The sequence below is a fragment of the Neomonachus schauinslandi genome, chromosome 11 (assembly GCF_002201575.2).
Source record: "Neomonachus schauinslandi chromosome 11, ASM220157v2, whole genome shotgun sequence".
Lineage (NCBI taxonomy): Eukaryota > Metazoa > Chordata > Mammalia > Carnivora > Phocidae > Neomonachus > Neomonachus schauinslandi.
In genome coordinates, this window is record NC_058413.1 from 26,650,600 (window position 1) to 26,666,063 (window position 15,464).

The 15,464-nt window shown below is 38.0% G+C and overlaps 1 protein-coding gene across 1 annotated transcript in view; it reads left to right on the forward strand.

The window, feature by feature from the left end:
• CSTF3 (cleavage stimulation factor subunit 3) overlaps window positions 1–15,464 on the forward strand; it is a 69,889-nt gene that overhangs the window by 51,327 nt on the left and 3,098 nt on the right. The window contains exons 7-17 of the mRNA XM_021685343.2: window positions 33–67; window positions 156–282; window positions 1,649–1,726; window positions 2,487–2,649; window positions 4,974–5,083; window positions 5,449–5,565; window positions 5,824–5,898; window positions 7,916–8,059; window positions 8,411–8,513; window positions 12,442–12,511; window positions 13,726–13,921. Coding sequence (XP_021541018.1) covers window positions 33–67; window positions 156–282; window positions 1,649–1,726; window positions 2,487–2,649; window positions 4,974–5,083; window positions 5,449–5,565; window positions 5,824–5,898; window positions 7,916–8,059; window positions 8,411–8,513; window positions 12,442–12,511; window positions 13,726–13,921 — 1,218 coding nt within the window. The remainder of the gene's footprint in view (window positions 1–32; window positions 68–155; window positions 283–1,648; window positions 1,727–2,486; window positions 2,650–4,973; window positions 5,084–5,448; window positions 5,566–5,823; window positions 5,899–7,915; window positions 8,060–8,410; window positions 8,514–12,441; window positions 12,512–13,725; window positions 13,922–15,464) is intronic.

Consider the following 15,464-nt stretch of genomic DNA (forward strand, 5'->3'; position numbering starts at 1 on the left):
AAAAGATACTGACATTTTATTTTATTTCTTAGATTTGGGTGGATTACATCAATTTCTTAAAAGGCGTGTAAGTTACTTTTATAGTTTTTTTTCCCCATGTGAACTATAGCTTTAGCTATAATACAATTGATGGCATTTTTTTAATCCAACGCCAGGGAAGCTGTTGGATCTTACGCAGAAAATCAGAGAATAACAGCTGTCCGAAGAGTTTATCAACGAGGTTGTGTTAATCCAATGATCAACATTGAACAACTCTGGAGAGACTATAACAAGTATGAAGAGGTAAATTAGGCTAGAGTAGTTCATTATTATAACTAAGCCATTTTTAATTTTGTTTGTTTTTAATTTTTATGTACTTGGACTTATGGATTCTAACCTCTGTAGTAGCTGCTAGATTCTAGCCTGCTACACAGGTCTGTTTTTATATTGATTGTAATCAGAGAACTACTCCTAATGTTTTTGTAAGGTTTTGAGAGTCTCCTAATATTACTGAGTTATTTTTTAGAGAATACCCTGGGAGAAATTAAAATTCTTACAAAACCACTTATATTCAGTGCTAAACCATATACATACACATTGTCATTCATCTCTTATGAAATGGGACCTTAATTAGCATTGTTTCCAGTAGTATGATCAGTTGCATTACAAGTCTTTCATGTAGTTACGGTGCTGTGATTTATTGGCTTGCAGTGGGGCTGCAGTCCAAGATCTTTGTCTCACTGGCATATTTTTTAACCAGCTGAGCTAATCAGCTCATATATGTAAACATACAGCCACAGCAGCTGTATCGTTAAAAGAAAGTTTCTCATATATCCATTGTGATGGGGAAGAACTATGTATAGGGTGTTGAAACTGTTCTCTCGGGATCCCTGGGTGGCTCAGCCCATTGGGCGTCTGCCTTCAGCTTAGGTCATGATCGCAGGGTCCTGGGACTGAGCCCCATATTGGGGTCCCTGCTCAGCGGGGAGTCTACTTCTCCCTCTCCCTCTGCTTCTCGCCCTCACACATGCTCTCTCTCTCTCAAATAAATAAAATCTTAAAAAAAAAAAAAAAGTACGGAGACCTAGTTAGAAAAGGGCTTTAAAAGCAAAGTGCTGGTGGGGCTCCTGGGTGGCTCAGTCATTAAGCGTCTGCCTTTGGCTCAGGTCGTGATCCCAGGGTCCTGGGATTGAGCCCCGCATCAGGCTTCCTGCTCCGCGGGAAGCCTGCTTCTGCCTCTCCCACTCCTCCTGCTTGTGTTCCCTCTCTCGCTGTCTCTCTCTCACTGTCAAATAAATAAATAAATAAAATCTTAAAAAAATTAAAATAAATAAAGCAAAGTGCTGGCTATTCACGCTGATGAATCTGTATAGCATTTTTTTATTAATAGAATTTTATATGAAATAATAGAACCTTTCCAAATCATTCCTTATCTTTAGAAATTCCTGACATGGAGACTTACTACCAGCTCCTAACAGATATGAGCAGATCCTCCTTGATCCCTGAAGCATGTAATGTGATTGACCTTTATTAACAAAATCTTTTAAAATATAGAATTGAAAATGACTTAGTAAATGCACAAATTAACTGTATTATGTTAATATTAAAGCATACTATTAAAACATACTTAATTTTAAAATAATATACATTTCTCTTTGTTTTTTCCTAGGGTATCAATATTCATTTAGCTAAAAAAATGATTGAAGATCGGAGTCGAGATTACATGAATGCTAGGCGTGTAGCAAAGGTATGGAATTCCAGCAGGTCACTTCTTTTGATGAGTATGTTTATACAAGAGCTTTCCCTGTTGGGTGTTCCTCTTGACATTTTCAGTTATTGGCAATCTTAACCAATGACAATTTCATCGTCTGAGCAGATATATTTGAAATGAAATGCCTCTTTACACACGTTGAAGGACAAATATAGAATAAACCATGTTTGGAAGAAATTTTTTGAAATACTTGAGAAGGACATGGAGACAAGTTTCTACCTACGATTGATGAATTAGTTCTTATGCTTTCCTCATATCTGCTCATACATGCTTGAATATCGTACTACTTTGTGGTCTTATAGCTCTCAGGGCCAGATTTTTGTCTTATGTGCATACCTTTCCATTCGTTGACACTGTTAGAAGTAGGGAAGATAGCCTAGTAATACAAACTATTGAAATTTTAAAAGACAGTTTCTCCAAAGATGGCAGTAATGATGCCACCAGATCATCAGTCATGTTGATCTGTCAGCTCCTCTGTCCTGGAGAGTGACCTCCTAGATCACTTACAGAGAGGGCCCAGGGGTGTTCTGTTCACTCAGGCCTGGGAACCTGTTTTTGGGTAAGTCATCCTCTGTTATCTTTCTCCCTGCTCTTCAATAGTTTTTAGATTATATTAACAAAGTGGTATTTGGGGAAAATAGGCATTTTGAACAAAGTATTCCAAACTGATCAACTCCGTTCCATATATCTGAGTTGTTTCTAGGCTCACCACGAATTCTAAATGCTTGTTATCTAGGAATATGAGACAGTAATGAAAGGTTTGGACCGCAATGCTCCCTCAGTGCCTCCTCAGAATACTCCCCAGGAAGCCCAGCAGGTGGATATGTGGAAGAAATACATACAGTGGGAAAAGAGCAACCCTCTTCGTACAGAAGATCAGACGCTTATCACAAAAAGAGGTAATAAGATTAACCCTCCTGGGACTCCAGTTACATATATGTTCAGTCACTTGATATTATCCCATAGGCTATTTTTTACCTCCAATCTTTTTTTCTCTTATGTTCTTCAGATTCAGTAAGTTCTATAGCTCTATCTCCATCCATGTTCACTGACCTTTGTTTAACATATCCAATCTGCTGTTAAACCCATCCAGTGAATTCCAGATATTATACTTTTTAGTTCTATAAATTTCCATTCTAGAAATTTTGGGGAGCGCATGGGTGGCTCAGTAGGTTAAGTGTCCAACTTGATCTCAGCTCAGGTCTTGATCTCAGGGTCATGAGTTCAAACCCCGCATTGGGCTCCACACTGGGCATGGTGCCTATTTTAAAAAAGGAGGGGGGCCTGGATGGCTCAGTTGGTTAAGCGTCCAGGTCTTGATCTCAGGGTCATAAGTTCAAGCCCCATGTTGGGCTCCACACCCAACATGGAGTCTACTTAAAAAAATATATTTTATTTTTTTATAGTTTCTTTTTTATAGTTTCCATTTCTCTGTTGAGATTCTGTGTTTATTACCATCTTTTTCTTTATATCCTTGAACATATTTATAAGAGTAGTTCCAAAGTCCTCGTATGCTGATTTCCAACATGTGGGCCATCATGGAATTGGTTCCTTTTTCTCTTGACTGTGGGTCACATCTTTCTGTTTTGTCAAGAGTCTAGACATTTAAAATTTTTCTTTTGGAGGCGCCTGGGTGGCTCAGTCATTAAGCATCTGCCTTTGGCTCGGGTCATGATCCCAGGGTCCTGGGATCGAGCCCCGCATTGGGCTCCCTGCTCTGAGGGAAGCCTGCTTTCCCTCTCTCACTCCCCCTGCTTGTGTTCCCTCTCTCACTGTGTCTCTCTCTGTCAAATAAATAAATACATAAAAGAAAAAAAAATAGTAAAATTTTTCTTTTGGACATTATACAGATGTACAAATGCTACATTGTAAAGACTGGGTTCTGTCATCTTCCTCTGAAAAATGTTGAATTTTATTTTAGCCGGGGGTTAAATTACTGACAGATCACCTGGACCTTGTTAGGATGGATCTGTTTTAGTTTTGCCTTTAATTTCACGGTAAATCTCTTTGTCCTGGGACAAAGTCTTTATTCCTTAAACAGAATGGGAAGTTCAAGGTGTTTGCCCAGACCCTCTAACTTGATGGGACTCAAATTCTAAACTTGGTCTCCATTACAATGGGCAACTGCTGAGAAACCTATTCAGCTCTTTCAGCCTTCCAGCTTTGCTTTCCACTTGAGCTCTTTGTATTCTTCCCTGTGTAAGTATATTTTAGAGGCCAGCTAAAGATTTGAGGGCATTTATGCTCAGATATTCAGGCGCCATCCTCTATGGCTCTCTCTTTGGGGGGGGATTTTCCCGCTTAATTTTCTACCTATTCTCATAGCTCAGAATGCCATGTTACTTTCCTCAAGCCAGTAAGACTTCAGTATTTGACTTGAGATCTAGCTATCCCAGAACTGTACATAAAGGGATGTGTCCCTGAGGGGAAAAGTCGTATTAAATATGGATCTTACCCTGTGTGGTTCTGATTTTTTAAGGTCTCAATGTTCTTTGGTTTCTGTCTTGGCCATTGGTTTCTTTTGATCAGTCTCCCATGCCTTTAGGTTTTTGTTTTTTGGGTTTTTTTTGGTTTATGATTTTTATTTTCAGGAGAGTTAGTCTTATAGAAACAACTCTGCTACTGTCAGAACTAGAATTTGGAACTTGAAACAATTCCTCAGTCTTGTCACTCTTATCTGTAAGCTTTTGCAGATAGTTTTCTTTGCCTACACCATGTTCCCTCTTCCTTCCTGAGCTCCACTTACTCTCTCATCTGACCAGATTCTATTACTTCTTCAGGTTTTGCTTTAGATGTCAGTTCCTTAGGGAAGCCTTTCTTGAGTCCCTAAACTATGCTAAGTTCTGCTGCTGCAAGTTCAAGAGTACACTGTACTTTCCTCATCATAATAGTTATTACTTTTTATAATTGCCTTTGTAATATCTTCCCAACACAGGGCAGACTCCTTAAGTATAGGAAGTCTTAGTCACTCATACAGTCAGGAACTCTCACATTCCCTAGCATATAGTTTGTGCTAAATAAATACTAATTTGATAAATGATGGATGGATGGATGGATGGGGCTTGGGTGGATAATGGTGCCAGAAATCACCACAGCTTTTATTTCTAATTATCATTCATTATTGATGGCCCTGTTTTAGCCTACTAAGTTTATTGTGATGCTTGTACTGATAGTTTCATAAATAATATTTATTTTAATTGAGTGTTGTGAATGTCTTCCCTAGTTATGTTTGCTTATGAACAGTGCCTGCTTGTACTGGGCCATCACCCTGATATTTGGTATGAAGCTGCCCAGTATCTTGAACAGTCAAGTAAACTGCTTGCGGAAAAGGGGGTAAGTATTCCTCTCCCCACCTTTGGCCTTTTCATGGTTTTAATAGAGCAATAATTTGATAAAAATAATAATACTGAATTTTGGTAATGAAGTATGGGTGTTGAAATGTTAATCTTATGTCAATATAAAGCTTAGTGACACTGTTATATGTGGCTACCTTAGTCAGAATTAAAATATAGGGGCTGTTTTTTAATCTATTAAAATGATGAACCATTTAGAATATTTGTATGATTCTTCTGTATGTTAAGTCTTTGGAATTTTTTTAGAATCCAGAAATGCATATGTGTCCATATGTATATATGTCTATTTCATTCTCTTTCAGCTGTATGAAAATTATTAAAGACTGAACTTTTTTTTTCTCCTAGGATATGAATAATGCCAAATTATTTAGTGATGAAGCTGCTAATATATATGAAAGAGCCATAAGCACTTTATTAAAGAAGAATATGCTTCTTTATTTTGCATATGCAGATTATGAAGAGGTCAGTAACAATATTTAGAACTTTCTAATAATTGGATTTTTTTACTGCAGGACTAAATTTTTTTCTGGCTGCATCTTTGCCAGGCATACTGCTTTTAGTAGAGATGATACAAAATGAACAGTTATTAGTCCTCAGCTCATTATATATTTATGCTCAAAGCAGGTGCCATTGTGGGGTGCAGCCTCTGGATTCCTCAGAGCTCAAATCCTGCTTGTTTATGAATGTATATTTATATCCACTTCTTCTCTACCACCTTAGAGTCGCATGAAATATGAGAAAGTTCACAGTATATATAACAGACTTCTGGCAATTGAGGATATTGACCCCACCTTGGTGAGTAACATTATGTTTCCTTACCATCTTTGTAGTCAGCTTTAACAAAAATTTTTAATTTACATACATTAAAATTCACTGGTTGTTTTGGTATAGTTCTGTGAATCTTGACCAATAACATTGAGTCATGGGACCAGCATCACAATTAAGATACATAACACTTTAATCACCTCACAGAAATTCCCTCATGTGACCCCTTTGTAGTCAATTACTGATCTGTTCTCGTTTCTTTCTTTTCTTACTATTTTATTTAAGTAGACTGCACACCCAGTGTGAGGCTTGAACTCACAACCCTGAGATCAAGATTTGCATGCTTTACCAACTGAGCCAGCCAGGCGCCCCCTCAATTTTTTTTTTTAAAATGCAACAGTATGGGGGCACCGGGGTGGCTCAGATGGTTAAGCGTCTGCCTTCAGCTCAAGTCATGATCTCAGCGTCCTGGGATTGAGCCCCGCATCAGGCTCCGCGCTCAGCGGAGAGCCTGCTTCTCCCTCTCCCTCTGCCTGCCGCTCTGCCTACTTGTGCTCTCTGTCTCTCTGTCAAATAAATAAATAAAATCTTAAAAAAATAAAAACAAATAAATAAATGCAGCAGTATGAAGCAGTGGTGCTTTTTTTTTTTTTTTTAAGATTTTTTTTTTTATTTATTTGACAGATAGATAGAGAGCACAAGTAGGCAGAGAGGCAGGCTGAGGGAGAGGGAGAAGCAGACTCCCCGCTGAGCAGGGAGCCCGACGCGGGGCTCGATCCCAGGACTCCAGGATCATGACCTGAGCCGAAGGCAGCCGCTTAACCGACTGAGCCACCCAGGCGCCCCGGTTTCTTTTAACATCTTCCTCGTGATCATGGATTAAAGCCATTTATGCCACATAATTGTTGCCTCATAAATATTTCTTTTTAAATAAATGGAAACAAGAGAAGCCAATATTCTGGGAAGGAATTGGATGGGCACTTGCTTTATCCTGAATTCTGCTCCATAATAGTGGTTTTCAAAGCCCTGAGTTTCAAAGCCCTTAGTCTCTACTAAAATGCAATGAAGCTCTCTCATCCAGAGGGGAAGGGGACAGGCGAGTGTCTGCAGCTCTAGAGCCTCTGCTTCAAGTCAAATCTATACTGCTTTTTTGTTGGTTTGTGTTGGGATTCCACTGTTCTGATTGCTTGCATTTCTTCAGCATTTTAAAATTCATTTAGCAAACTTCTCTGTGCACCATGCTAGATTCCAGAAGTATAATGACAAATTAGAGAAAATCCCTTTCCTCAAGGAACTCATAGTTCATTCATCCATTCATCTATCCATCTGTCAAAACTGGGTAATATAGTTTGACGTCATCAAAACTGGGCAAATCAGGACTCTACTCTTAGTCCAGAAACATTTGTCTATTGAACTAATATTACATGCTTATCATGTATTGCACACTCTGTGATGCTGAGGATAAAATGGCTCATTAATAGTTTATCAGTAAAAGATACATTATATGGTCTTTGGAAAAACAGAGTTAGTGGGCTTTTAAAGCAATAAACCAAGAAAATGTAAAGTTAAACATATATTATTAAATATGCTTGTGTTAGATTAAATCTTGAGTTTCTAGGTGTTGGCATTTATTAATGGAATGTTTTCTAGTAGTTTTACTTTTATTCCCTCCTTAAAACTTAATTGTATATTCTGGAATTAGATAGTAGTGATGATTGTACATCCTCATGCATATACTAAAAACCATTAAATTGTACACTTTAAAGGATGAATTTTGTGGTATGTGAATTATGTATCAATTTTTAAAAATTTATTTGCATTAAAAAAATTAATTTGCATGCATCTTTACTACCAAAAAAATTTGCTTGTGGAGTTAAATAGAGCACTATCTATAAGCTTACTTTCTGGTATCTTGGGTATTCAAGATTGTTTTCTTATACAGGAAACATACTAGTGTAGGAATAAGGTGAGACTGGTTTGGATGCTACAGGAATCACATTCTACCTAATCTGTAGAGAAGAAATGCTTTTTTCTTTTTTTTGCATAGGTATATATCCAATATATGAAATTTGCAAGAAGAGCAGAAGGTATCAAATCTGGAAGAATGATATTTAAAAAAGCAAGAGAAGATACCAGAACCCGCCACCATGTCTATGTTACTGCAGCACTCATGGAGTATTACTGTAGTAAGGTAAGTGCTGAAATAAAATATAAAGGTAAAATAGCTTCTTTCATCTGAGATACATTAATTAAAAGAAAGGTAGTCCTAGTTTCTGTCCTTAAGTTTTAATTGCTCTGTATCATAAAGGAAGTCTAAGTGTATCTGTGTAAAATTATATGGAGCGTCATCCAAATCCCCACTGCCTGCTAATTTATGCTTTATTAAACACCTTGGTCTTTAACTCAGCAGTTTTTACTTAATATGATTTTAATTTCCATTTTAATACTTAATGTAACTTGCTTAGGTGTCATAGTTTTAGTATTGTTTTGAGTATCTTGTCTGACATTTCATAGAAACCAGTACATTCCTCTCTACTTCTAGGACAAATCTGTTGCCTTTAAGATTTTTGAGCTGGGTCTAAAGAAATATGGAGACATTCCAGAATATGTCTTAGCCTATATTGACTATCTTTCTCACCTCAATGGTAAGTCAATTATAGATCTATAATGGTTATGTTAATACTAAATTAATACTAAACCATCAGTATCATTCTCTGAAAATATGTTGCTGGGTTTCTTTCTTTCTCAGATGTATTCTAATTCTGTTGTCACACTGGAACCAGGCACTTAATAGGCACTCAAGAAATATTTGTGGCCTAACAACCATGAATTTGTATTTGAGTAATAGTAGATGCTTTTGACTCTGCAGGATGGTCTTTAATGCCTCATCAGTGAAGTTCCATCACAAGTAGGATAAAGCCACAAATTCAGACTTGGGAAAAAGAGTTGTTCCTGCTCATCTCTGACGACTCTGCGCAAATCATCTCGTTTCCTGGGTGGGGGGTGGAGGAACAGACAACAGATATCTAGCCACCAAAACTCAAAGATGCCCAAGTAGTAAAGTGAAATGCTTGGAGGCTGCTGGGGAAGAGATTTCCAAAAGAAACATTCTGTTTATTACCATCTTTCTCTATCCTGTTGTAATAATAATGGCCATCCTTTACTAAGATCTGACCTTACACTGGGCACGGAGCTGGGGGATTTATATAACGTATATATATATATGTATGTGTCTCATTTAGTCTAGTTACCCACAGTCCAGTACATGTAATTTCTTGACTAGAAATGATCTGGTATAAAAGTTGGTTTAAGAAAGAAATGTACAGGGGAAATCGGAGGGGTAGACGAACCATGAGAGACGATGGACTCTGAAAAACAAACTGAGGGTTCTAGAGGGGAGGGGGGTGGGAGGATGGGTTAGCCTGGTGATGGGTATTGAGAAGGGCACGTTCTGCATGGAGCACTGGGTGTTATGCACAAACAATGAATCATGGAACACTACATCTAAAACTAATGATGTAATGTATGGGGATTAACATAACAATAAAAAAATTTTAAAAAAAAGAAATGTACAATTATGTGCCATGTAAATGAGTTAGATATCACAGCTATATATCAATGCTTTGAATGATATTTTTTAAAAATACAGCATTCTTGGGGCGCCTGGGTGGCTCAGTCGGTTAAGCAGCTGCCTTCGGCTCAGGTCATGATCCCAGGGTCCTGGGATCGAGCCCTGCATCGTGCTCCCTGCTCAGTGGAGAGTCTGCTTCTCCCTCTCCCTCTGCCTGCCTCTCTGCCTACTTGTGCTCTCTCTCTCTCTGTCAAATAAATAAATAAAATCTTAAAAAATAATAATAAAATAAAAATACAGCATTCTTTATACCTATATAGTAGAAAAAACTTAAATACGATTTGGTATTTTAGCTTAGTGATTCTACACTCTGGAAGAGGACTTAACTCCAAAAAATGAGATAGTGGAGCACTGAATTACAAAGAAATTTTCTCTTATAGAATTAATGTTCCTTGGGCACCTGGGTGGCTCAGTTGGTTAGGCGTCTGCCTTCGGCTCAGGTCATGATCCCAGGCTCCTTGGATTGAGCCCCGAAACAGGCTCCCTGCTCCGTGGGGAGCTCCCTTCTCCCTCTCTCTCTCTCTCTCTGCCTGCCTCTCCCCCTGCTTGTGCTCTCTCTTGGTCAAATAAATAAAATCTTTAAAAAAAAAGAAAGAATTAATGTTCCTTAAAAAAAAAAAGTTCTCAACAATTGCAAATCATTTTATTTTTTTTAGAATAGTTACTAGTATATATGTTATTCCAAAAATGTGGATGATATCTGATATCAGCATTATTACTGTCTTCCAAAAATCAGTGTTTACATAGTTCTTTCATTTGTTCATCCATCCACCCATCTTTTCGTCATTTATTCAGTACCTTCTGGTTACTAGAGTCTGGGAATACGAAGGTGAATAGGACTCCATTCCTATTCTCAGAGCGTTCTCAGGGAGAATCAAATGTGTAAACGTAACTGCATCATCTTTTGGTGCTTAATGGTAGCATAAATTCTGGGGTTAGGTATATAATCTTGTTTCCCATTTCTCATCTGCAGTATTGTCGTAAGAGTGCCTCTCATAGGATTGTTGAGAGGATTAGATGAGTTTTTGCGTGTGTTTGACTTACACATGGAATGTGGTATGCATATTGTAAATGTTACTACTTAGGATGATGGTGGCAATCATGAAAAAAATGTGCTACTATAATAGAGCCTGAACGAGCTACTTTGGAAGCACAGAGAAGAGAGTACAATTTAAGTTCTAGAGCTGTGCTGTGCAGTTGTGAAAGCCGCTAGACCATTAAGAATTGAGCCCCTGAAATGGGGCTAGGCCAAAATGAGATGTGGTGTAAGTGTAAACTACATACCAGATTTCAAAGAGTCAGTACAAAAAATAAAAAAAAAAGTAAAATACCCTAATTTTCATATTAATTACATGCCAAAATAATTTAGATATCTTGAGTTAAATAAAATATATTAAAATTAATTTCACCTGTTTTTACTCTTTTAAATGTGGCTAGCGGAAAATTTAAATTATATATGTAGCTTGCATTATATGTCTGTTGGACAGTGCTGTTCTAGAGGCAACATGAGATGGGTCTTGAAGGATGAACAGTAGTTAGCCAGGAAAAGATAGAGGAAAATGCATTATTCCAGGTAGAGAAGACGGCATGTAAAGCAGTGGGAAAGTTATGTGGAATGGTAGAAAGTGTGTATGCAGCAAGGCCTGGGTTAAAACAAAAAGAATAAAATACAAGATTTACTTATTTTTTGAAGTACAGTATCTTAAGTTTAAGATGAAAGCCATGAATATGGTGCCATCTTCTTAGGTTCAACACATTTAATCTCTTGGTTTTACTTTGTGTATGGACATGTAGTAAACACTGAATAACTACCCTGAGGCAATAAAAACCAACACTCTGCTGGATTTTTAAAAAACTTTATTGAGGTATAGTTTATATACCATAAATGCCCCCATTTAAAATATACAGTTCAATGATTGTTAGTAAATGTATTGCAGGATTCTTAAATTTTAATAGATCCCTTAGGAAGAAGTGTTATTTTCCCACTTCCAGCTACAGAGGAACTCCCAAGACTTAAATTTTAATTGTACCTATACAAGAATTTAAAGTAGTTATATAGACAGTAGTCCTGGTGCTGCAAAATAAGAAAATTGCCTATATATAAATTTGAGCTTGCCATCCATCACATTCCAGGTATTTAAAAAATATCAATTGTGACACAATGTAAGCAGATATATAATTTTTATTATATTTTAAAGGCCAGTGGGGGGCGCCTGGGTGGCTCAGTCGGTTAAGAGGCTGCCTTCGGCTCAGGCCATGATCCCGGGGTCCTAGGATCGAGCCCCGCATTGGGCTCCCTGCTCAGTGGGAGTCTGCTTCTCCCTCTGCCCCTCACCCCGCTCATGCTCTCTTTCTCTCTCAAATAAATAAATAAAACCTTAAAAAAAAAAAAAGATCAAAAAGGCCAGTGGATACCTCGCTCAGATATCAGTTATAAATGGCCTGGCATAAATGCAGTATATGTAGGAGGAGGGCTGAACTACAGGTAAAAAAACCTGGCTTCTAGTTCCAGCTGTTACTCAGTAACAGTGAGCCAGATCAACTCAATCATTTTTTGTCTGGTTTTGTTGTTGTTGTTGTTTTGGGTTATTTAAGATTTTATTTATTTGTCAGAGAGATCGAAAGAGCACAAGCAGGGGGAGCAGCAGAGGGAGAGGGAGAAGCAGGCTTCCTGCAGAGCAGGAAGCCCCATGCGGGGCTCAATCCCAGGACCCTGGGATCATGACCTGAGCCAAAGGCAGACACTTAATGGACTGAGCCACACAGGCGTCCCCAACTCAATTGTTTTGAACCCCAGGTTAACTCATCTATAAAAATTGGGGAAATAGTTACCTTTTTGCAGAGGATTTTTGTGAGAATTAAACAAGATGATACATATGTAAATACACGGTTGATTGTAAAATGTAATTTTTCAATATTTAAAATCTTTTTATATATCCTAGAGGACAATAATACCCGAGTTTTGTTTGAACGAGTCTTAACCTCTGGAAGCCTTCCTCCTGAGAAGTCTGGGTAAGCTATTGGGAAAACTTGTTGGTTGGGTTCCGATGGCAGCTTTAACACTTGAATTGTGATCTGTGGATGAACGTTTGTTTAGAAGTTTCAGGAGAAATTTCCCTTCTCTCTTGAAGCTTAATTTACAAATACCTGCCTGTTTAAGATTTTTTTAAAAAATGTTTGTATACTGAGAATTGTTTTGAGAGATGTTAGGCATTTATTATTAAATATTTTAATATATCTTCCTAGTTTACCATGCCCTAGAAATTGATACGAACAAATACAAGTTCTGAAAGTTTTACCTTACTCAAGGGCAAAAACTCTTACATATTCAAAGTTTGTTTGATATATTACATCCCTGGTTTATGCTTTTGACTCTGTCAGTTTTATCAAAGGAACATGGTATAGTGGTAGAGTGGAAATAGTAAGGCTTTGGAGTCTTGGGTTCAATTTCCAGCTCAGCTGATTATACCCTGGATACATTTCATAACCTTCCCAAACCTTCTCTCATCTACTAATAGTAGTATCTGCCAATGTAGGCTTTTTGTGATAGTCCTATTCCTGGTATGCAGTCGGCATTCTGTGTGTTACTTTAATACAAAGGTGTTTAGTGACATTTAAGTAGAGTCTCAGAGAATTAATTCTGGCTGTTACAACAGTTCTGAGGCACAAATATGTCCCAGATAATCCATGTTAATGAGGGGGAAAAAAGCAATCATGTTAGGTTTTAGAATATATTTTTATTCATACATTGAGTGAAGAATGTATTCCACAAAATAATTCATGCCACTAAACAAAATGGTGAAGCCACATTATTCAGGAGAAATTGGAAGTCTGGGTATGTTCCTTTTCAGCTCTTCCACCTAGAGTTTACCTAACTGTGTCTCTTACTGACCACAAGGGGATAGGAAGGTGTGCTAAATAAATAAAATCTCAAAAAGAGGCTTAAATACACAGGAGTGCAGGGTGAAGTGTTATAACTTACTTTCAAATACTTAAGCAAAAGCAAGATGAAGCAAATATGGCAAAATATTAATAATGATTAAATCTAGGTGATGATGATGATCCATAGGTATTTGTTATACTGTCCTGTAGTTTGGAAATCTTAATTTAAAAAAGAGCTTTTTCTAACTAAAAAAAGGGAGGAGGGAACTTCAGGCTTTTTTTTTTGTAAATGGACTCCCTCTTCCAAACCCAGAATAATTAAGTACTGATTGTATTTATTACAGAGAAATCTGGGCCCGATTTCTAGCTTTCGAAAGTAACATTGGTGATCTAGCTAGCATACTCAAAGTGGAGAAAAGACGGTTTACAGCATTCAAAGAAGAGTATGAAGGCAAAGAAACAGCTTTACTGGTGGACAGATATAAGTTCATGGACTTATATCCTTGCTCGGCAAGTGAACTAAAAGCGCTTGGTTATAAGGTATGTACTTAGGATCAAGAGGTGTGTAGTGTCCCTACTTTTCCCGTGTTTTAGAATAGTTTATGGAAACACATCCCTCTAAAGGAAATTCTGAAATAGAAATTAGTTTTAGATTTTCAGAAAACAGGAAAAAAGTTCAGGGATTTTCCTTGAGTTTATGAAACACTGAGTATCAAAAGTACTGAACAAATTGCGAGAGTGAGATTTAACACTTTCAGCCTTCCCCTGTAATTGCCAGTGCCCTGTATCTTGTCTGGTGGGCACATGAAGGTATTGTGGAAGGAAGAAAAAATGTCATTTTAGGTGCTATGTTTTTTCTAATAGTTCTTAAAACTCATGAACGTGTTTTGACAGATCCTAAACCAAATGTAGCTCCTGTAGGTATAATGAAGAAACCTCACAGCTTGTTAAGAAGTCCATAAAGTTCCTGAAGGGATTTGTGTCTTAACACAGTACTTCAGGGGGCTCTTGAAGAAATGAGCTTATCTGGGAATTGAACTCCTCTATATAGACAACTGAATCCTAAGAAATCTGGCCCCTCAACCTGTTTAGGCCCGGGGGAAAGGTTAATGTTCATGCAGCTCCAGAAATAGCCCTTGCTGAGAAAAACATTGTTCTGTCATTTCTTGATTTTTTTTTCCTGTGTCATGAAAACAAAGACCAAGATAGAAATCCAAAGGGAAGCGATACCCACAAGATCCTAGATTGGGTCCCTTTAAGCCAACCAGCATTAGGATGCTCTTGACCATCATTCTCTTCAGCAGCCTCTTTGGGCCTGTGTCTTGCTGGTCTGGTGTGTGAACCAGATTTACATGTTTGGGGAAGATGACCCATAATTGACTTTCAGACCTTTTCACTGATGGAAGCCCCAGTTCCGTGCCAGTCCCATCTTCCTATTCTGTAACTAGGGGTGACTGCTTAGGGGTCAGGAAGGTCAGCTTCTAGTTTAACTTCTCAAGGAAAAGCAAAAGACTTTTAAGACCACTATGTGAAGTTAGCAAGGACTATTTCAACTTCGCCAAGGTGAAAATGGAAATTAATGAAAATAGAGCTCTTACTATTTCCAAGTTGAACTACTTCTTCAATATGAATTCTCCATCTTCTATTTCTTTTTTTTTTTTTTTTAAAGATTTTATTTATTTATTTGAGACAGAGAGAATGAGAGAGACAGAGAGCACATGAGAGAGGGGAGGGTCAGAGGGAGAAGCAGGCTCCCTGCCGAGCAGGGAGCCCGATGCGGGACTCGATCCCGGGACTCCAGGATCATGACCTGAGCCGAAGGCAGTCGCTTAACCAACTGAGCCACCCAGGCGCCCTCCATCTTCTATTTCTATTTCAACTCTTTCATTTTGGGAGAGAAGGATTAAATATACTCCCATGTGTACATAATGTGGGAGGGGAAGAGAAAAAAGCCGTTCCCGATGGGCCTGCTCACTGAGATCTGCCACCAACTGTGCATATAGCAAGTGTTGAGAAAGTGAAATGTTCTTCTGCGTCGATGATGGCGAAAGGGGCTCTTTTGGTTCCGGACAGGCAGGCTGAC